At 37.5% G+C, this 23,888-nt stretch overlaps 1 protein-coding gene across 1 annotated transcript in view; it reads left to right on the top strand.

The window, feature by feature from the left end:
• The first annotated feature begins 16,749 nt into the window (after positions 1 to 16,749).
• The window catches only part of LOC6040387 (calmodulin), a 67,426-nt gene continuing 60,287 nt past the window's right edge, over positions 16,750 to 23,888 (top strand). The window contains exon 1 of the mRNA XM_038257936.1: positions 16,750 to 17,256. Coding sequence (XP_038113864.1) covers positions 17,254 to 17,256 — 3 coding nt within the window. The 5' untranslated portion in view covers positions 16,750 to 17,253. The remainder of the gene's footprint in view (positions 17,257 to 23,888) is intronic.

Raw genomic sequence — 23,888 nt, 5'->3', positions numbered from 1 at the left:
TACATAAAAGTCCCCTTTGACACCAAATTTCTATCTTATCACCGTTTCAGGCTGCAAATTATTGAAAAACACCTCTGTTTTCGCATGTTTAAAAATGGAAGGCGTCGTACCGCCCCTCCGTCACGAGATATCAAAAAACGGACCTCGGATTCGTGATCAGGGACAAAAGTTACCCCTAAGGACAAAGTTTCACGCCAATCGAAAAGGGGTCGGGGCAACTTTTCCCGATTTCGTGTGAGTTGGTAGAGAATTACCAACAACTTTTTTTTTTGAAAACAGTTGTAGTAAAGCATTTTGACAGCAGGAGCTATTTTGAGACAACAGATGCCCGTGGGAGTCGCTCAACCTGCATTCCTGTCACTCATGAGGTCTGCACAGCTGATTCCACGTAGATTTTTCCCGCCAGTAATGACAGGAAACGTTGACAAACGGAATATGTGCCAAAATCATAAGTGGTTTTTAACATATGAAGGGAAATCATCGTGAACTGGAACTGCCGGTCGTTAGCCCGGGTAAAGTGGAAACGTTGAGATGATTGTTGTCCTCTGCTCTCATCTCGCAAAAAGCCATACAGAGAACCACATCCCATACAACCGGCTCCGTGGCTTAATGGTTACGGCTTCTGTCTCCCAAGCAGAAGGTTCAGGGATCAAATCCCGGTCGATACCTTTGAAATTTGGAATCAGGAATTTGAATATGAATAAAAACTAAAATGAATCAGGTGGGATTCGAACTCACACCTTTGGATTGGTGGTGGTCTGGGACGCTAAGCAGTCGGCCATCAGAAGGTTTACAATCTTGCAGTGAATTGATCCGTAGTGTTGAAACATGTTATCTCTTTTTCTTATATTATTAAATACGCGCTGATCCCTGATTTGCCTGAGGGGATTGGAAGTCTAAATATAGATCGAGTTTCCTTCAGATGCTTGCTTCTATGTTTAGGCGGGGCCGAACAATGCCCAGCGACCTCGGAATTGGACCGCAAGGAGCTCTGTCATTCTGAAACGGGTCGTTGGAAGCAGCGCGAGGGCTATCACCACCTAATACCCGGGACTGAGATAAGCTGTATCAGCATTCGGCATGTACACAGTCTGATACAAATTATACTTTCCCATAATTTCGCTACCGGTTAGCGGGTATTGGATTGGACCACACACACACAGGAGCTATTTTGAGACAACAGATCAATATTTTACAAAACTCGCCGTGTTGGAAAATAGCTGGAGAGGCCTTAATATAAATATATGTCTAAAAGAGAAAGCTAATTTCTAAGATTTACTAATATATATTTCTTTGCTCATGTAACCTTTCTAAAACCCAACCCCGCATCTAGGCATAGGGGAGTTTGGGGTAATATGGACAGTGGGGGTAATTTGGACACCCCTTTAAAAATCACCTTTTCTTCGGATATAAATTTAAAACGGCAATTATAGTGATAAGGATAGTACTAGGAATGGCCTAGGAGTATGGACAAACCAAAAAAGTTAAGTAATTTTGGTGTAGTATGTAAAAGTTTCCAAAGGCCGGTTGACACAGCCTTAAGTTCTAATAATGAGGGTTGGGAAATAAGGTTTTGCAGGGATTATATGGCAAACAAGTGGACAATTTTTGTTTAAGGGGGTTGCTTGGACGAGATATGTACGTATAAATATTGTGCATTTTATCTATTTTTATCATCAAAAATTGCAATTTTTGATAGAATTAGCTATGGGGGTGATTTGAACATAATAATTTATCGAAATAAATGACATTTTCACATAAAATATGGTCTCTTTTCTCCTCTGGTGTCATCCACATTCCTTTAGAATATCCATACAGTTCGGGCAGAGCAATTTCCTTATGATGTCCAACTTACCCCACACTCCTCTACTTCTATCTAAAAGTTTGCCAAAAATCCGTTTTACAGTTTTTGATTTTGATTTAAATTAAAAAAAAATAATTTTGGAAGTTTGACTTGTGTTATGCGCCAATGATTTAAAACAATATTTTCGGGAAAACTTTGGTTGGGTTTTTTACTAACATTCCTATATTTTACGAAAAAATAAGTATGCAATAGTTTTTGTAATGGCCCAGACTATGCCTCTACGCATTTTTTTTACACTTTTAATGATAATGATATCATTCTATAATAGAAATTGTGAAATATGGCAACAATAAAAAAAAATCTGTAAAACTTGAAAAAACTAGATAGGCAAATACTATCAGAATCAAACATAAACTAAACAAGACTTATGTAAATCAAAATACCAAAAATTAAAAACAACTAAAACATAAACCTGAAGAAGTAAAGTGTCCATGTATTTTATGGATTGCCCCATATGATGTTGACTTAATTCTAAGGCTCATTTAAAGTTAGTGTTTGTTGAAAATGTCACAAAACTTTACTAAAATTTATATTTGGCCATAAATGTTAGTGAAATTCTAACTAACATTCCCTTACAACTACCGTAAAATGGAGTAGTGCAAATTTAATTAAATTTAATCTAATGTAATCTAATTAACTAAATCAGGTCTTGAGAATCTGTATCCTTTTAGCTTTTTACGTTGAAGTGTTATTTATAAATGCTAAGAAGTTGTTTTTTTATGGAGGGAAATTCCAAGGTTTGCTCACAAAATAGTTTCCCACTGCAGCAGTTTATCATTTTTCCGCTCGAATGCGTACATACTCCAAATTCGACGTGGCGCGCGCGCGTCCGCAGTTTACGTGCTTTCGTGCATCATCATCATCCCATTACTGTTACAGAGAGTGCATTGCATTGCAGCATAAAGGCAGCAAAAGGGGGTTGTTTGCATGCGAAACCAACCCCTTGGAAGTACCCAGTGATACTTTAAATGCCAGCCAAAACCAAAACCAATTTGTTGGGTAGCAATTGAAAATGTCTTGAAGTTTAAATAACTCAAACAGTTTTTGATATTTGAATACATTTGATAGTTTAATCACTTAAGTTCATAAGTTTTTAGTTAAGGATTCCTGAAGCTTTTACACCTTATTCAATCAGTAGACTAAATTCAACCCTAAAAGTGTACTTCCTCTGCAGCCAAACCATCCCTATTATAGCGCACTATTCGACGGAGCAAATGGTCGCTGGGTCGCGTCGTCGATGCACCAAAAAGGCAGTTCGCCGACGATGTCTGTTCCGTTGGCGTCGTTCTGCGACGGAGGCTCGCTGCCAAAAGCTATTATGGCGCGGCACCCTGGCCCCTAGAATCTACTACTGCATGGCAGCAGCGACCCGAAATTTGTCCGCACTTTCGCTGTTTTGCTCTCTCTCTTCATTTTTTTATGTTGCACAAGAGAGATAAAATGGCTGTGGAGTCAGCCAGGGGGGAAGGATGTTGGGGATGGGGTGAAGCGGGACACAAATAATTAGCCATCGAGAGAAATGCGGCTAAATGCTGTATTTATATGGATGTTGGTGCTGAATGGTGAAGTATGGCAGAATGATTTCGATAATATTAAGATTTTGTCAATGAGCAGTTCGCTACCAAAATCGGTCTTTTTTCTTTAATTTTATTTTTTGTATCTTTTAATCCGGCTGAAACTTTTTTGGTGCCTTCGTATGCTCAAAGAAGCCATTTCGCTGTCCATACAAAAATGATTTATGAAACTTCGAAAATTTTTTGATCGATTTGGTGTCATCTGCAATGTTGTAGGTATGGATAAGGACTACACTGAATAAAATTATGCATGGTAAAAAAATGGTGGTTTTTATTCAACTTTTTGTCACTAAATCTTGATTTGCAAAAAAAAACACTATTTTTAATTTTTTTCATTTTTTGATATGTTTTATAAGACATCAAATGCCAACTTTTCAGAAATTTCCAGGTTGTGCAAAAAATCTTTGACCGAGTTATGAATTTTTTAATCAATATGATTTAAAAAAAAATCGAAATATGGTCGCACAAATTTTTCATCTTCATTTTTCGATGTAAAATCAAATTTGCAATCAAAAAGTGCTTTAGTGAAATTTTGATAAAGTGCACCGTTTTCAAGTTATAGCCATTTCGACGGTAACATTTCAAAAGGCATCATGTACATTTTGACACTTTCTGGGTTATTGCATATTCTGAAAGTACTCCTAATAAGCTACCTCTGTGTGTGTGTGTGTGTGTGTGTGCAACCAACCAAACGGGACCACGCGGTCACTTCTTACAAATTGAGTTGTTTCCATGAATTTTAGATTTTGTAAATTCTATACATGCAAATAACTCGCATAGGCATTTGGAAGGTGTTAGCTCTGCCGAGCTTCGGTGACCCATTTCTACGCTGGCTAGCCGAGCGCGAGGTACCTTAGCTTGAATCGACAAGCCCCGCTCTGAAGAACGTTTGCATCAATCGGATTTTAAACGTTATTTAGAACTTCCGATCCCTTGTCAAATGGACAAGGACCCGGCGCGTATATAGTTGATAGTAAAAGTATTCCTAATTCCAGTCGGGATGGCCTAGTGGTTAGCTTTTTGCTTACCAATCCAAAGGACGGGGAATCGAACCCCGACTCGAGTGACTTTGATTTTTCGTTCATGTTCAGAGTTTCAAGATTTATATTTCCTATACTTTCTCGTTGGGAATGGGAATCGAACCCAGGACCATTCGCATAACGAACACCGTAACGTGTCAGCCATGGCTGCTCCTTGGGAACGCCTTACCGGCGTTGTCTTGAATGATGTGTGTGTATGTCAGAATAAATGAAAGAATGGTTGTTTTATACAAAGAACGAGCTCACCAGTGAACAAATTGTTCAAAAACAGCTTCTCTTCAATCGTCTTCGTCTTCGTCAAACAAGAGCGGGTACCCGCTCAAAAAGGCCGGTTCCCGCTTGGGCTACTTCCGTTTGCCACCGCCCACTCGTAATCCGCTCCATCCACCTTTTGTAGGATTTTCCACGCTTTGACGCAACGGCAACGGAACCTCCCTGCTGCGGCAGCGTTCCATATTAACCGGTGCCGGAGAACTAATCCGTGCCCCTCGGCTCCGATTCCCTTTCGTTAGCGGGATGTTGACCTTGACGGGGACCGAGCACCATCCTGGTCTTCGGGAAAGGTTCGACAGCTACCGAGTTCCATGCCAGTTGCGCAACCAACCCGGAACAGGCCACGTTCTCCAATGAACCGTCCTCCTTCAGCACCACCACCACCACGATCCATCCAGATTATCCCATTTTTTCGCCGAACACTCGTTTGAAAAACTTAACTTTCCAAGTAATTTTCACAATCTTTTATCAAAAATTATTGGAGCCCGAGAAAAACTGTGACAGCGAAAAGTTTTCGCGTCCGCACGCCCCGATTGCTACGATCAATCCTCCTACTCCTAATAAGCTACCTCTCCACCAAAAATGAGCAAAAGTTACTTCAGTAAAGTCAGTTTAATCATGATTTTAAATAAAGTAACATAAACAAAATCTCTGCCATCAACAGTCCCTGTTTATATAGCCCTGTCAACCTGTCAAACAAAATACTACATGAACCTCGTGACGAAAAAAAAGCATCATGAAAAAAGCGCCATGTACATTCGGCGAAGAAAAACGAATCATAACAAAGCGTCCCCCTCAATGACAGCAGGGTGATATAGACGTTGGTAATTTCAAAAGAAGTTATGTTTGTTTTTCTCAAATAAAATTACGGAAATAATGTTTTATTGAATTTGGATGATCAAGTATCAATAAAAGCAACGTTTTTCATCGTTTGTTATCATTAGAACATCTCATTTTGCTTTTATATTAAAATGGGAATTGAAAATGGATGCTCAACATTCAAATGCGTTTTTCTCAAAAAGGATGGCGTGTACATGATGCTTTTTGAAATGTTGGCATCGATTTTCAGGAAAATAGTCGCCCCTTATAGAAATAAATATGGAATTAGACTTTGGGACTCAAATTTTCAAAACTAAAAATAAACGAGCTTGAAAGAAGATTCTAACACAAATCTTAGTGAAAGTATGGTGACATTTTTATTAAAAAAAATCTCAAAATATAATCCCTGACTTGATTCCTTAGGCAAAAATAACTGTACCAATTTTGAGCCAAATCGGCTAAGGTTAAAAGGTCCCTAAAAATCGTTGAAATTTGTATGGCAAAATTCGTAAGAATTTATGTGTAAAAACAAACAAATAAAAAGTTAATTGTAAAGCCAAAATTCCAACATTTCAAAGAAAAAAGTGCTATTCTAATACTGGAGGGGAAAGGGTGGGTGGGTGAGGGGTATCGACAGAAACTTTGGAAAATAATTGCAACGGCATGTTGCAAAAATTTCATTTTATTATTTTATTACTTTGAGTCCCTCGACTCTGACCGAGAGAAAGGAGACCAAAATTAGAAAATAAAATAAAATATAAGCCATTGTTTCAGCATTTCCATGAAAAAAGTGTTGTGAATGCTTTATTCGCCAGTAATGTACTGCTAACAGTTGTCATGCAATCTAAATTTTTCAAAAAATATCCATGTTTTAGTGAAGAAATGTGCGCAAATTTTATTTTATTAGATTGCATTTGTATTATTAAATTAAATTAAGGCTGTTGCAAATAATTTTCAAAGTTTATGTCAAGCAGTGTTTGCTTTTTTCTACAATGTATTCCTTATGGAAGAATTGTCATTTCTACCACTCGAATCCGATAGTCAATTAAAATACGCTTACAAAGTTAAAGTAAAATTCAAAATTATTCATCCAAGTGGGCCAAACAATTTTTTACAACACCCATAAAATGTGACAACTTTCTACCGCACTTCCGGGGGACAAGCCCCCAAGACCTCGTAAAGAACAATAAAATTTACACTACCCCCCAAAAGCGCTAAAATTTCCGCAGAACCACAAATTCTCAAAAGCAACCCCACACACGTGCGATTGCACGTGACTTTTCTCGCAAGAATCATAAAAGGCCTACTTCTGCTTCATCTCGCTTTTCCACCAGCATTCCATTAGCATCCCCCCCCCCCCTTTCATCAACCAAACCGTGACGCTTTGTGCTTTTTGTGTTTTCCACGGCGCAAGCTTTGTTTCCGTTTCGCCCATTGTTTACATCAAAGTTCATCAGCTCTGCGCTCGCTCTCCCATCATCTCGCGCGAGGCCGCATGATTTTCATTCTGCGATAGAAAGTGCTCGAATTTTCCGGCTCGAATTCTTCGGCGTCGAGCGGTTTTGTTGATTTCATGGAATCTTTTTTACGAGCAAAATATTGAGGTTATCCAGTCATCATCGTCAGTACAGGGAAAAAGCAGGAATTTTCTTCCGCCTTCGTGGAAAACTGCTGGTATTGGTGCGGTGGGTTTTCCCTGCTCTCGCGCTCAGCTTTTGTGTCGTAGTGCGACAGAATCGACCTGTTGCGGAGGTTTTTGTACCTTCTCCCCTGCCCCGTTCTTCGGAACTTCCCCGGGCTCGTTGAATTATGGCCTGATTGCACGAGTACTTGAAGTTGTATTTCTTATGAAGCGAACTGCTAAATCTACCACTTAAAACGCGGTAATCAATGAGAGCCCTTAGAGCTTCGGCTTGAAACGTCAAAGCAGGCTTGTGAGATGGGGGGCGGGGTGGGGGCAAAATGCACCAAACAAATGCAGGTCCAAAACAGCCGCGCTAATCAAATAAGAGATATCGCGTCGCCTGCCTAGATGAGGGTATTGTTTACTACTGAGTGTTTCTCAACCTGACCGAACGTGTCACCGGCGACTGGGGCTTACCAACACAGTCAAAGGGGGCGCACCAGCTCAGTTACTGCTCCCCAGCCAGACCCCCCTCGATCTGCTCCAACTGTCAAACAGTAGTGTTGGTGTCGATTTTTCGCATTGCAGGTGCGTATCAGCCAATGGGAGGCCCGGATTTGCCGTCACCACTACTACCGTGGGCCGGGATCCGGTCGTCCGTACACGCGGCACTGCCCGGGTTTGTGTGAATCCGTTTGCCCCCCCCCCTCCCCCAAATCTCCCCCAACGTCTACAGTAAAACCCGGACACATGGCAGCAGTAGCAGTAGCAATCTTGTCGAATCGAGTTGGCACTGGTTTATTTACTGTTTGATGCTGGTTCGAGGGCCTGCTTTGTTTTTAGGCAAACTTTAGCTTTTTAGGTTAGTTTTGCGTTCTAATCGATCTCGATTTAATGATTGAATCTCAAATTAGTTCATCATTTAAAAACAAAAACTTCCCTCAAATCCAACCTGCTAGTACAGTTTGAAGAGCCGTTCCCCGTTGTCCCAGAATCGACCGGAGACCGACTAAAACCCAGCAGGGTGGTGATGATGTGTCCCACACGACAACTCCCGGCGAGCCTCTCGCGCTCTTTGCTCATCTTTGAGCATCACCGGAGATGAGAATCTCATCTCAACGAGATGAAACCACTAATACTTATTTAACGTGTATCGCACATCGTAGAAGCCAGTACTTTTTTTTCGGACGGGGATGGGGACACACGTTGGGGCGCTTAGGGGAGAGCGGTTAGGTTAGACAAGAGAGAGAGCCGAGCGAGTCAAACCGGCAACAATGTAATTATTTACATTTTCGCACTCTGCTCACGCGTTGTGTTTTCCGAACGTCTGCCCGATGGCTGCTACTGCGAGTCTTGTGACTGTTTTTTGAAAGGTGTGTGGAATGTGCGATTTTTGTTTTTTTTTGTTTTTTGGGGAATGTCGGCAGATAATGGGTTGAGTAGGGAGGAGAGTAGGAAAAGGGGGGCGGTGCGGTAATAGTATTGTTATATTCAATTTTAGACTGTGCGTGGGGGTTTTAGATTAGATCGAATTACACACGGTAATGGAATTGGGTTTGGGGATGGTGAAAGTTGCCAGGTTTGAGAAAAAGTACAAAATCGGTTATGGAATAACATTCTTTGTTTCATTTTCTTTTTCATCCATTGACTTGAATAATTTATATTTTTTTAATGTTTCGATTATCCAAAGTACTTTCGAAACTTCGTATAATACCAAACAATGGTTAATCAATATTTCGGATAATCGAGTTGGACTGTATGAGTTTTGTAATTTGACAGGCTCTCTCCGCCATCGAGAACAAAGTCACGTCCAGGCTTGACCAGGCTTTGTGGCTTCTTTTGGGGGGCAGTTCCTCAACACTCTGATATGTGACGCACTGTATGCGCCACAGTGTCACCCAAAGACACTGATCGGCATACTGATGAGATGCTCGAGCCCTGCAGACAATCCAGTGTCCAAATCCGTTAATCGGACTTGTTTTGATGAGTGGTGATTATGGAGTCCAATTTTTATTGGAAACTTCTGGAGTTTTTTTTAAAAGGTCCAATAAACCAAATTTTTAAGTTTTGCTTTTTGGGTGTTTTTTAATACCCGTGACTCAAGGCGGTTTCATAAACACCCAAAAAGCAAAAACTAGAAATTTGGTTTATTGGACGTTTTCAAAAAAACTCCAGACTTGAACCAATTTTTGTTAGAATTTTTTAAGTTTTCATTTTTTGCTTTTTGTGTGTTTTGAAACCACCATTCAAAAACCAAAAAAAAATGGTTCATTGGACCTTTTCAAAAACTACAGATATGATAACTTATCTCTAATGTATATTAAAATTTACAAAGGGGGACTTTATAATTAAATTTAATCAAGTCTTCTCGTGTTGTTATTGTTTATGTTGTAGGAAAGTTGAGAAAAGTTCACCCCTCTGGCTATAGCGGATGGCGTCTTGGGATAATCACTAAGAAAGAAGGGTGTTAAACTTTCCCCAACATTCTGGAAAAGTTGTCAATTGTTATCGTCCTGGAGGGGTTTGTACGTTGTGATAATAAACGTTGGCAGCAATAAACATTCAAATTTTCTTAATGAACTTTTATCTTTGCATTCAATTTAGGCTGTGTTTATGGGAGGTGTTTAGAATTATTGTGAGTTTTTTTTTAACAAAAAAATAAATCATGATTGTAACAAATTACTGAAATTCTAATCAAAGTGTTTAAATAATGAGACAACATGACATTTTGGTATTGTTTCAAATTGATATTTTGGTCAAGATTTTTTTCAAATTTTTCAGATTTGAGCAAACTTGTTAATGATGCTGTAATTTTTATAATTCCACGATCCTCGATTCTACGTGAGGTAAGAGAGAGTAAGTTGGCAATCGATTGAAAAAAATATTTGCAAAGTCGAGGAGGAAAGGAAAGAAATTATCACAATATTCTTAAAACATTATTTCAGTTTTGCTTACCCAAAAGTTTTCAAAATATTTACAAATTCTTGAAAATATTTTATGTCAAATTCGTCTTTTGGTTCTGAGATTTTTATTCTATTTTATTTCTTAAAATAAATATCTGTTAACAATTGTTGCCAATGTTTTTTTTTATATAATAAATCAAGTTCTGTAAACAATTTACTAAGTAGGTTTTAAAAAGTAGCAGGCAATTTATTAAAAGTAACAATGTTATTCAAAATACATTAGAATAGGATTTCTAATAAAAAAAAATTTGTATCGCCATAAAAATCAGTTTAAAGCATGAATAAATACAAAATTCCTAATTGAGTCCAATTTTTGTTTTTGTTTTGAATTTTGAAAATTCATTTGGTCCAGTTCAAATAACACTTATAAGGGCACTACTAATTTAATTTTGAGTTTTTTCTTGCAAAATTTTACAGTCCAGACTCGATTATCCGAATTCCTCGGAAAAATTTCACTTCAGATAATCGGCATTAAACTACTCTTAAATGACTTAGAATTTTTAATTCCTAGATGGTCGCCAATATGGCGGTTTGAAAAAATACATGTTATAATCGCAGAACTCAAATTCGATGGAAAAAAAGAAAAAGAAAATAACTAAAAAAAAATGTTCCGCGATTATCCGAATTCCCATTCAAAACTTCGGATAATCGAGGCATCGGATAATCGAGTCTGGACTGTAATCTGCAACAAAATCTTCAAAATAAAAAATAAATAAAACATTTGAATTTCCAATTTCGTGAAACCGAGAACCAAAAAATGGCCACATTAAAATGATCAAATATAATATTATGAAGCAAAATTTATTTAATCTAAATTAAACCAAGTTTGAGTCTCCTTATTAATTTTTATTACAGGGAATGAACTACCAAATCGTAGAAATTCACTAACCCTTCTTATAAGTAGCTTTATCTTGACAAAAATTGTAATTTTTACGGGAAAAACTTGTATAATTGATTTTGAACTTTTAGAATACATTGTGCAACGTATATTTTATTTTTCAATGGTTCGTACACCTAAAAACTTGAATTTTGAGACCACAAATCGGAAAAAACTGCTTAATTGTTACAATGTCTAAAGTAGTTTCAATAGTTCTTGATTCAAAAATTCAAAAATTACCCTTAAAATATACATTTTTATAAATCATTCTTGATCCCGCAAAATTTTAAATTTAAAAAAATGAGATCCATAAAAAATATCTGTGTAATTCCAATATTGAACATTTTTTAACAATGTCTTAGCCGAGCAATTTCCCATTGACATCATTGTTGTACAATCAGACACCCTTAATCACATGGTCGTGAAATCGACCACTTTCCAAGATAACAGTGCTATTGCCAATTGAGCTGTGTTTGTCAGCCCATCGATTTTGAATTCCGTTTGATAAGATACAGGCAGAGTGTGAAAAATGGTCCTTATTTACAAACGCCATGTTCTTCGCTGTGTGTGGTTTTGAAAAATTGATAAAGTAACGCGGCGTATCTCGACGTGCTCAATTTCCCAAATTGAGCGAAAATAATGTAAAATTGATACAAAGCTCCCACGAAAAACCTGTTGGTTTGCGCGCCTGCAGGGCCCCAAGATTCAACATTCCCGTCAACATTGTTCAGCTTCAGCTTCTCCGACTTCGACTTTCACGAAATTCCTCGGGCAATTCGCTCGGAAATCCAACCATACCCTAAACCGCACCCAACCTGACGCAAAAGTTTCTATATTGTATTATATATTCCATCCATTTGCTACTTCTTTTTTGTTTCATCCAAATTTAGGCAGTTTGTAAGGGAAACCACCGCAGCTGGGGGAGGAGAAGGGGTAAAACGGGGAGCAGAAATTTGCATCCATAAAAATGCTACTTACGAGCTGCTCATCGCGAGTGAGAGAGCGAACGAGCGAGCCAACGATGAGTAACGAGGCAATTTCGAGCTACTACGATGATGATCGTGATGACGAAGTGCGCTCTCATGGCTTACTATACAAACGAGTGAGTGAGAGAGAGAGCCTGGAGTATCCGCCATGTTTGAAAAGCGTATCTCCCGCTCCAAGAGAGTGAGAAGTTTTCCGGCCAACTGCTTTAGTTTTCCGCTAATGTAAAATACATGTTCCAAAAACGCTCCATCTCTAATACATGTTTATGGTAATGGTTTTCTTGAACGATCTCCTCGCGAGAGGGAGCGAGCCATTCGAGCAGTTCCGAGGGAAAAGTTTTGTGTGCATTGCGACATTTCTGCGCAGTAATAGCGGTACGCACCGGAATACGCACACCAGCGCAGCACCAGCAGAACCGGAGTTCTACGTGGAAAACAGGGAAAATTGGGAGAGACTGAGGGTAGAGCAGCAAACGAAAAAAAAAAACAGCGCTGAGCGTAGAGAACGGGAATCGAACCCGAAACGCGGCGAGCACACTGGGATGGACGGATGGAACTGGTGATTCATGCAGTGCCAAATAGTTTGTATTGGGCCTGATGACTTGGTGCATATTTTTGAATGGAACTCATTTTAGGCGCAGAATATTTTTAGATTAAGGAATGTTTTGATAACAAGTATACAATACTTAAGTTCAGACTCAATAATCCATAGTCTTGATTATCCGGAGGTTTGTATGGGACTTTGAATAATTCGTGCTTTCCATTTCATTAGGGCACAAAACTTTTGTAAACAAAGTGTATCCCTCTCAGACCTTATGCAAACATTCATTTGAGTGAAAGGTATACACTATTGTTTACAAAAGTTGTGTGCCTTTTTGAAATGTTAGGCTCCAATTAAATCACGAACAAAAAATCGTGTTTTTTAATTTCCTTATTTCCAAAATCAAATTCGAATACAGCGACCCCATTTGATCAAATTTTATTAATTATCTTCAAAAATTTCGGTGGTTCAGACAACATTTAATGGTTCGAATATCGGAAGTGTTTTTTTTTCGAAGCCTTCGGGTAATCCAGACTAGACTGTATTTGGAATAAAAGTAATAAGAGTTCGGTATATCTTTCAGAGACCAATTTATGTTTTCGAATAACCTTCTACTGAAACCAGAATTTGTTTATTTGAGAGTATAATTTATAAAACATAATTTAAAAACAAAAACAAATACCTTTTTGTAAAATAAATGTTGTGATCGGTGTGTCAGATTGGTGCATCCTGCATTAAACACTGTCGAATATATATATTTTTTTAGCAAACTATTATTTTAACCTGCCTACCATTAAAAAATTACTTAAATATTGAGGAGCAAGTGAGTTAATTATGTCAATGCAAATTCTATTTCAAGATTTTGCCTTTACCCTATTTTTTCAAAAACTAAGGGCAGTTTTTTCTAGAAGTGGCAATACATTGAAAAAAATTTAACAATTCCTTGTTAACTATATTCAATAATTATATAACGCTTAAGTTTGAACTTTTAATTAAATTAAAGCAGTTTAAAGCTTTCTACAATTTTTAGACCACAGAACTCCAGTTATATTTTCATGCTTTCACCGCAATTATTCAGATTTTTCTCTGTAGCTTAAAAAGCATTTTGTGATATTCTAGCTTAAATATTTCAAAAAATAAATTTGGAATATGACATTTAGGCATTTTGATCAGAACCAAGAGACAAAAACTTCAAAAACTTCAAACAAAATTTGAAATAACATTTTTACATTAAATTAAGAATACAAAACTATAGTACAAGCTGTAAATTGTTGAAGACATTTCCAAAATTTGATTTTGTTTAACAAAAGATAAAAAAAAAAAAATATAAAATATATAGAGCAAATTTGTGTGAGTAGCATAAGTGTTATCATGCCTCAAGCACTTGGTGAAAATATTTGTCTTTAAAATGTTTATAGTTTAACTCGAGGTTTAACGTGATATTCCAAATTTTGACAAACATTATCAACTTTTTTTTGCTCCCCTGTGAAATTTTCTGATCTGTTAAATTAAATTATTAGCAAAATTTGAAAATCATTGAAATTGTTCAGTTTGGTTTCGAATTGTTAAAAAAAAATATTGAAAGGATCTGAAAATTTGAATTTATGGTTAAAGCTTTATCTAAATCAAGAATCAAAAAGAGTCATAAAATGGATCAATAAAAATAATAATAATAAAAATTTGGATAACATTTTATAAAAAAAAATCTCGACACTGGTCAAGGTTAAAAGTGAGCCAAACAAATTAAAAAAAGTGTATTTTAAATATCAAGCCTGCTTTTCATAATTTTGAAACAAAAAGTATCACAACATGTTTAATTCATTATTACAATTTTATTTTCCTGACAAAAAATTATAAAGTTTAACAAACATGTAATAAATTCAGCATTGGCCTCATCGTCCCCATACCTCTAAATCATTATTTTTAGAGGTGTATCAACGTTATTTGTTTCAAATTCAAGATTCAAAAAATATTATCAAAAAAATTAAAGAAACATCCATAATTGATCAATCAATCTTAGAATTATTTTCTTCAAATTCTAAAATATAGATTTAAGTTTAAATTTTAAATTAAATTTGGTGAAACAAATATTTTTTGATTTTGTACGCATGTAAGTACCACGGCATTTTTAAAATTTGAATTAAACATGATTATAATTTTAGAGATCGATTATTTTTAATTTCAAATTTTTGAGTTATGGCCTATCTACTTCACTTAGAAAATTTCACTTAGCTTAGGAATTTCAAACAATGGAAATGAATCTGATCTTCTACAATGTATAAATGAAATCAAATTAGATACTTGACGTATGGATTGGAAAATTACAAAATCTACGGTAAGTTGGCGTTTCCATATCAAAGGTAAACAAACAACTGCATAGCAATGTAGCAGGTTTTCTAAGTTAGTTGAAGATGACGGCCGTGAGTTGCGTACTTTTCTAAGTAACTTATCTATTTTACTTAACTTAACTTTTCTAAGCTAAGTGATTGTAGATAGGCCATTACGGATCGGTACAAAAAGCAAAAGTTAAGAAAAATAAATCGTAAATTCATTGATATTTTGTAATTTTTTTAAAAGAAGCATAACTGTAATGATGTAAAAAGCATTTTGTGATACTTTTTGTTTTGAAATTTTGTAAATCAGCTTGAAATTTGTGTTTTTTTTTACGAAACGTGGACCAGTGCCGGAGGACAAAAACTTTAAATTAAATTTGAATATTATAAGGCCGATGCAAATATTTAAAAAAGTTTTTGTCCCTCGGCCCTGGCCGAGGTCAAGGGGGGGGGCAAAAAAATAAAAAAATATAAAAATTTAAATAACAAGCCATAGTCTTCACATTTAAATGAAAAAAGTGTTTTAAAATGCATTTTACACTAGTTCAGTTGTTTTGCAATCATTAGTTTTCAAAAAATCTAAGATCTGACAAAAACAAAAATTGTATCGAAAAAAAAGATTTTGCATCGAAAATTTTCAAAAAATCTTAAGATTTTTTAATAAACCCAAACATGCTAAAAATGATTTAAAACGCAGAAGAATGTATTTTAATTTAATTTCAGCTGGTTGCACTTGAATTTTCATTGAAATTTTGAAGTTTATTGTAAAAATTTTTTTTTTTTGCCCCCTGATTTTTCGGGTCAATTTTGAAGGGGGGGGTGACAAAAACTTTTAAAAATATTTGTACCAGCCTAATCTTGAATTAATTGTGTTAATCTTTTATGAATTCTAAAGCATTCAAAACATCGAAACATGTAACGATTATCTCGAATTGCATCAACTAAGTGCATGTCTTTTGGACCTTTTTAAAGTTTTCAAACCAAAATCTATGGATAAATAAAAAAAAACTATCGTATTTTTTAAAATCAATTTTGATTTCTTTTTTTTTCTTTTTTTTCCCGTGTTCAGTCGGTCTTTTTGAGCAACTTTTGTTCTGCAAAAAACTTAAGTTCTCTTGTTTTACATTTTTCTTTTTTTCATTTTTAGTACTTTAATTTGCATTTTCTTGTTTATTTATGTTTGTTTCCGATAGTATTTGGCTTACTCTACCAACTCCTATCTTTACCTTCTGTCTGTCTAGTGTTTTCATGTTTGCACAGTCACGTTGTTATGTTTTTCCTTGTTTTTCACATTTTCTAGTATAGAACTATAGTCTGGTACACTACAAAAATTACTGCATACCTATTTTGAAGATATTTGAAGGAAATGTTAGTAAGGCCGTTGCAAATATTTTTCAAAGTTTATTATCCTATTATTTATAATCCATCCAAGCTGTTTTATGACTGTTTAGCTGTAGAATGCTGACAAACAGCACATTTATGATTTATCTTAGTGCAATAGCCCAGTGACTTTAGATTGCGCCACTCATGCACGACAAACAAAAAAAGTAAAAAGAAACAATCACTCCTCATCATCATCATTGCATCCACTATCAACCCCCCTAAAATCTTGCGCCACCCGAATTTCCCTAATTTTCCCACTATGCGTCTCCATCACGAACATACCCCGAAAGAAAGGAGAGCGAAAGAGCACGCGAACGCAGCATTCGAGCTTCCTGGATTCTCGACCTCCTTGCTGGAAAGCTCTTCGCGCTCTCTCTCTCTTTGACGTGTAACGAGCACAAACACACACACACACGCGCACACAAAACGCTCGCCCGAAAAGGATACTAGCAAGCCAGGGAAAGCTCACCAACTTCAGTCAAGCCGCAGCCGTCGTCGGAAAAACAGTTCTAGGCACTTTTCACTCAACACAGTTCTCGCGTGTTCAACGTGTTTGTCGTCGTCGTCCTCGTGTCTTTGTGTGCGTGTAGTGAAGCACGGTTTGACAGTGTGCGTCGTCGTCGTGTGCAAGCGGAGAAGGAGAGCGTTGCGCAAAGTTTCGAGAGAGGAGAGCGCGAGAGAGGAACCCGCCGAGTAGCAGAACCCAGGTCCGTCGGAACGGTCGGGAAGAAGTGGCAGGCAGTTTTCCGTAGAGAGGCGACCCCGCAGCACACAAAAGTGTCCCGAGCAGCCGCTAGCTCTAGAGCTCTGTGTGTGAAAATATTTTAAAGTTTTAAAAAAAGGAGAAGGCCTCTTTAGTGTTGAATTCTCGCAAGTGCGTGTAGAGTTCGTGCGGCGCGCAGCAAAGCAAAACCCGGAAGTTCGGAACCGTTTCCGTCGATCCCCCGTTAGTTAAAGAACAAAAAACACATCAAAAATGGTAAGCAAAATTTGACAGTTGTACTGCTCTTCGTGGGGGTTGGGTTGGGGAGGGAGGGTCCGTCGTTACCAAAGTGACCACTTCTGGGCAGGGCCCACTTTGATGACTGGGCAGTGCAGGCCGAGCAGAAAACGGGACTTCCGAAATCGACCTTTTTTCGGCAAACACCATCCGACATGGCCGCGGCGACGACGACGACGATCCCCGTGGATGTGTAATCTCGCCGCGATGACACGCACACAAACGGAATCGCCTTCCACACTGCTCAACGGGCGGAAGAAAACGCTGTTAATTTGTCAGAGCAAACCGGATTTCAAACGGTTGTTCCCCCGTGGCAAAATGGTGAACCAGTGCCGGAACACTCACAAGGCCGTTCAGCAAAGCTCGAACCTTTTGTTGTCCTGGTCACCTGTGGAAGTTGCTTCCTGGACCAGAAAAAGCAAAAAAAAAATCTCATTCAACCTCTCCTTGAGGGAATGCCACTAACACAGTCTCACACACGCCCTGCTGAAACTCGGTGGCCACGGCCACGGCGGCGGAGACACGATTACAACCTCGATTTTGCCGCATTGCGGGACTTTTTTTTTGCCCTGTCCGCGCCCCATCGCCCCCTTAAAACGGGGCCGACGGAATTCGCCCGGCCGTTAAAAGTGGTCCCGTGCCCGAAGTTCCGGATTAATCCGGACCGCAGCGTCCCCACAAAAGCGCGATGAAATCATCGCGGAGAGAGGCAGAAAATCGATATCTCCAACCTAACCCAGTCAGTTGCGCGTATTCCGCTGGGTCCCTTCTGGCGTCCCCCCAACGAGTTGAGTCGCGCTTCTGTGGTAGTGAGTAATTTACTGTGCGGCATGCAGAAAAAACAGCTCTGCGAGCTGCTGGTGCTGTGATCATCAACCAACTGTTCGTCCGGCGAGGTTTCGAGTTTCGAGTTCGCACGCTGGGGCAGGGTTTTGCGGGTACGGTTGCGAACCAAAAGTGTTGGAAAAATTAAGGGTTGAGATGTCCCATGGTTGAGAGTTCTGGAACTGGGTCAGTAGGATGATGGTCACAACGATATGACCACAAAATCAGTTTTTCAATAGGGTTTTTTTATGAACTACTTATGTTTGTTGACCTGACTAAAGACTGGCTACAAATCTTTGATACTATGAGCATCATTTTGTAAGAGAGACCGAAAACACTCACCTGGTCAGCAAATTTCCCTTACCTCAAAAGCTGCTCTTCAAATTCCGAACTTAAGCAGTCGCTGCTAACTCTATCCAATTTGCTGATTTTCACTATTTCAACAAGTTATTTTGTAAAACTGTTGATAGAAACTTTATTGCTCACTTCCTGTTGAACTATTTATCACTCGATATCAGTTGAAGACGCTTTTTATGAGCTGTAATTGAACGTCAAATTGCTGATATGGCAACAATGCAGGCACGATGGAGTTAGATGCTATTCCTCTACTAACACCAGTTCCAGATTTTGTTGTGCTGGGCCTGTTCTAACAGAAACCAATCTAAAATATCAAAATACATATAGTGCAAAAAGTAGCTGCCCTGATTCGCCTCAGGGTCACCAAACTCAGAAATGAGTTTGGAAAATTTTGGGTAAATTTCAGGCTTCGTTTAATTCTTAGTAAATAATACTTAAATTTGACGAATCCCTGATTAAGTGCTTTAGAAAGTATGTGTAATTGTTTGTACACAGTAAAATTTCAATTGTTGACAGTTTTGATTGGTACCCTCCGATTTTTTCCAGGTCCTGAGATGTAACTTCTTGTTCTTCGAAAAAATGATTAAAAATAATGCAAATATGAAGATTTTTGTTAAATTTCTGTACAATAATTTAATATTTCTAGATTACTTTTTCAAAATTCCCAATGCGCCATGGGTTTCCTATGTACAAAGGACCTTTTGAACAAAAAAAATGGAATTAAATTGTCAGAGATATGTCTAACAGCGTCTAATAATCCCATAAACAGCACTTAAATGTCAATGCATTTTTATTTTTGAAATGCGAAATCTGCATCAGAATGCAGACTTTTTCATGCGAATACAGATTTCCCGTGAACAAAATATACCACCCTGATTTCATTATACACGATTATTTACACATACTCATTTTGGAGTTGTTATAACTCAAATAACTCGGTTTTGTCAAAATAGAGTAAAAGGGACATCTGTCAGATTAAGGTGAATTTCACTCAAAATTCAACGAAAATTGAGTAAAAGTCACCCTGATCTGAGGATAAATTCACTCAAATCTGACAAATTTTTAATATTTACAAATTTCGGTTGTGGTTGTCTAAACTCGTTACAAAACAAGTATTTTTTTGTAAGAATGATTTCTACAAAGGGGGAATTTCAAGGCTCTAGCACGCATGCAGTTTCCTGAAGTCCCCGCAAGAGGCGCTGTCAATATTGTTTACGCGTGGTTTTGAAAAGGTCGTATGAAATAAATACATAAATTTTGTTCCCAAATTATTTTTTGCCATATTTTTTTATCTTTGCTGTATATTTGCGAGATAAGTCCAATTATTACGTATTTTTTCCACATTTATTAGATCAATAAACAAAGTTCTACTTGACGATACAATACAACCAAATCACTAAACTAAACTAAAAATCTTAATATCTTCAATTACCTTGAAATAAAATTAAATTAGTTTGATTATTCCTGACCGTTGGTTTAAAATGAAAACACTTATTAAATTTCAGTCAAACAAACTTTAAACTATGCCAACTGATACTGCCAACATTAGGTGCTTTGCGGAATTAAATGCAGTTCCCCTAGTTGTACCCTGAGATTAAATATATATAAAAAAACTTATATTAAGCTTAAAAAAGTTTTTTATTTATGTTCGATGCGCATACGACATTTTCAAAAGCAACGCGCTTAAAACTTGGTTCGATCTTGGTTCGATTTTTACTTCACTCGCTTATATGTGGATGACAGTCGTGAAAGTGTTGCCTGATCATCAAAATTTTGGACATGCTGGAAATATCAACGGTGTACAGAAAACTATAAAACTTTATATCTTCCGTTCGTGAAAAGTTACACCTCCGCTTATGTCTCGATAACTTATAACAGTGTTGCCAGATCTTCAATATTTATTACTTTTCCTAAAAGATTTTCTTATATTTACCGAACGATGCACTGAAAGCTGATTTCAGACCTAATTTGCATTAAATTGTATTAAATATAATTTAACCCAAAAATGGCGAACTCTTCGTCACAGTGTCTTGTCACAGCCCTGCGAAATGTGTTGACTGACACATCGGACGGATAGTAAAAAAACAGCTAGAATTCGCCTGACAAAAAAACTATTGCTAGAAAGATATAGCAAATCTGATGCAAACAAACCCCCAGCTGCCATGTAAACATAATTTGAATACGATTAGAAAGCCTTATTGCTTGCAGGGTAGCCAGGTTGCCAGATAAATCTGGGAATGCCAGATTTATCAAATGTCAGCCAGAATAAAGATTCAACCTTCTCTGTGCCAGATATTGTCAGATTTTGCCAGATTTTTCACTTAATGCCCATTTTGAACAACTTTCTGATAAAAATGAGCGAATTTAATTGAAAATCATAAAATTTGGAATGAGTTTCGCTTAAAGTAAATGTAAATTCAATATTTTTAGGCCATTTTAATTTGTTAAAACATCTGAATTCAACAAACTTTTGAATTAATTCATATTATTCCTCATCTTCATCATTCAGAATTGTAAGATTTTTGTCTGCCAGATTTTTCCAGATTTTTAATCGATACTTTGCCAGATTTTTCAAATTTTGACCTGGTAACCCTGATTGCTTGTGACAGTGTTGCCAGTTCTTCTATTTTTTCGGTGGATTTGTCATGAAATGTAGTGTATTTTCTTTCATTTTAAATAATGAATGATGCAATGGTTTGAAATATTTTATAACTTAAATTTTTCTGAAAATCATGTTATTTTTTATTATTTTGGTCGCAAAGATGACCACAAAAGACTTAAAATAGGTTTTTAATCAATTTGAAAAAATAACTTTGCGGCCTTTCTTGACAGAAAAGGTCCTACTTGACAGCTCGTTTCAAGGGAACCATAGTTGATTCATCAAAAAAATGGTCTCGTCATTTTTTTTTTGCATCAAAATGAAAAAAAAGTGATCAGAAATGGTTTTTGTATACCTTTGTACATAAAAATTTACATTGGCCTTTAGGACCCGTTTGTCAATAATATTAATCTCATCCTACACAGACGCAGCCAGTCCGATGAAACCCAATAAAATTAAAGCGGCCAACGCTACTGCATTGTTTTTACCGCAGAGAGGATTCTGTGAACGGATCACATCTCACACAATCTAAAAGGGAAGAAGGATGCGTGGACATTAGGGTGTAATATGGTTGTATGGAAAAAATTAAAGTTGTCCAAATTTAGTGAGCACAGCACTTTTTCAGTTCCTATTGGGGTCCTCAACAACTTCCCAAAGTTTGGAACCAATTGGTTTAGTCCTCACTTTGCGCAAAGCGATTCAATTTTCCATATAAATTTGTATGGAGAAAACCATTTTTTTGGATTTTGATATTTATTAAATCCACGTTTCATGCTATATCAAAACCAGACCCATATTCGGATGCTCTGGAATCTGCTCTACAACTTTCCAGAAGAAAGTATGGTGCTAAATTGCCCCTAAAAAAAGATACAGCGTGTTCAAAACTCGTCTAAAACGTGTTTTTTGCTCGAAAATCACATTTTAGACGAGTTTTGAAGGCTTTATATCTTCTTTCAGGAGCAATTTAGCACCATACTCTCTTCGGCAAAGTTGTAGAGCACCTTTCAGAGCATCCGAATATGAGTCCGGTTTTGATATGGCATGAAACGTCGAATTGTTAAATATCAAAATCCTAAAAAATGGTTTTCCCCATACAAATTTATATGGAAAATTGAATCGCTTTGCGCAAAGTGAGGACTAAACCAATCGGTCCCAAACTTTGGGGAGTTGTTTAGGACCCCAAAAGGAGCTGAAAAAGTGCTGTGCTGGAAAATCGATTTTGATATTACACCCTAGTGGACATACCGTACCAAACGCTTCTTTATAAATTGACCACAGTTCATCATAAATTACAATACTGTGTCTGAATCGTGACCAATCCCCTCTAGTAATGATTCAGAAGTACGATGAGACAATGAACTTCTCCGTGGAATTGTGTGTAGCCTTGAAGGCCATCCCCCGACACCAGAGAAGTAGCAGCAGCTTCAGTATTTATATATAATTAACACCGCTGCTCGATAAAATAAAGTTAAACACCAGTTTGTTGTTGGTGTTGCCGTCGTGCCGTGAATAAATTGGCTGAATAAATCAATTGAAGTTTCGCTCGCGAACGCATGCTTACCGAACATCTTGGAATGCTGTGTGGGAATTTGAAGCGAATGTTATAAATATTAAAGATTATTATTCAGCTAATTGTGAGCTTCCGCAAAATTTATTGTCTCAAACTTATCTGAGCAATACAACACATTACGTCAACGCCTGTAAAATAGAAATCTACTTTGCCGAGCAATTTAACAGCTGATTGCATTGTCCGATTGAGAGCGGGTTGATAAGATAACGGTTTTCCCCCCTCATTGGCGTATTTCTTCTAAATTGAAAACCAATTTACTCAATAGCTACTCGCACCTACCCTAAGAGCTAAGCGCACCTCGAGGTTGAAAATAATATTGATTTTCCCCCCTTCCCTGGCTTCACACTTCATCACATCCCTATTAGAAAGTTGCCTTGCGAAAAAAATTGACTCAATTTATCATTCCAAAGTACACATCGAGTGATTGAAAAACCAGGTCCCCCTCCCTTCCTCATTTTCCAGTAGCTACCCATAAAACTCATTGTCGGTACTGTTTCCGGTTGAAACATAACCTCTCCTCTTCCCTGACTTCTTTTTTTTTGCCAGCCTGGCAACCTTGTGCACACACACACACACACTCGACAAATGAAAAGCAAACTTTGTCGTGACTTTTTTCAACGGGGTTGGTCCCGACTAGAGAAGGGGGTGACGATGATGGTTTTCCCTTTCCGGTCAGGAGAGCATAACCTCACCTTCCCCTTCTTGTGTGTGTGTGTGTTCCCTGATTGGGGTGATGACGGTCTCCAAAAAGGAGCTAACAAAAAAGTCATGTGAACTCCTCGAGCATTGAACCGTGGTGATTTGACAGTTTTTTGACAACTGTCAATGAACTTGATTGGGTTTATTTGGGCTCTTGGTCGAATCTACACGCTCATTCGGGAAATCTTTGTTGACTAACAGGTTTTGGGTTTGACAATTTGCCTAACTTTCAGGTTAGAAAAATTTGACAGCAAGGCAAACTGTCAAAAATTAAAAAAGTTTGATGTAGTGTAATACCTCCTTAACCTTACGTTTCCTTAACGCAAGACTCGATTCGTTTTCAGAGAACTTTACTTGTTTTCAAAGGTTAACATTCGACCAGTTTATCAATAACTTGATGATACATCGGTGGGGTGTTCCACCGCGAGTCGGGACTTAGTCGGCAGCTGCCAAAACCGTTTTGTTGAGTCAAAAATCATGTTGTGCACACGCACACCATCTTCACACCTCTGGTGTAAAACAAGCAAAATGCCGCTCTGTATTGGTGACATCTCTCTCGCT

Source organism: Culex quinquefasciatus, chromosome 2 (genome assembly GCF_015732765.1).
Source record: "Culex quinquefasciatus strain JHB chromosome 2, VPISU_Cqui_1.0_pri_paternal, whole genome shotgun sequence".
Classification (NCBI taxonomy): Eukaryota; Metazoa; Arthropoda; class Insecta; order Diptera; family Culicidae; genus Culex; species Culex quinquefasciatus.
This window is presented reverse-complemented; position numbering and strand designations above follow the sequence as displayed.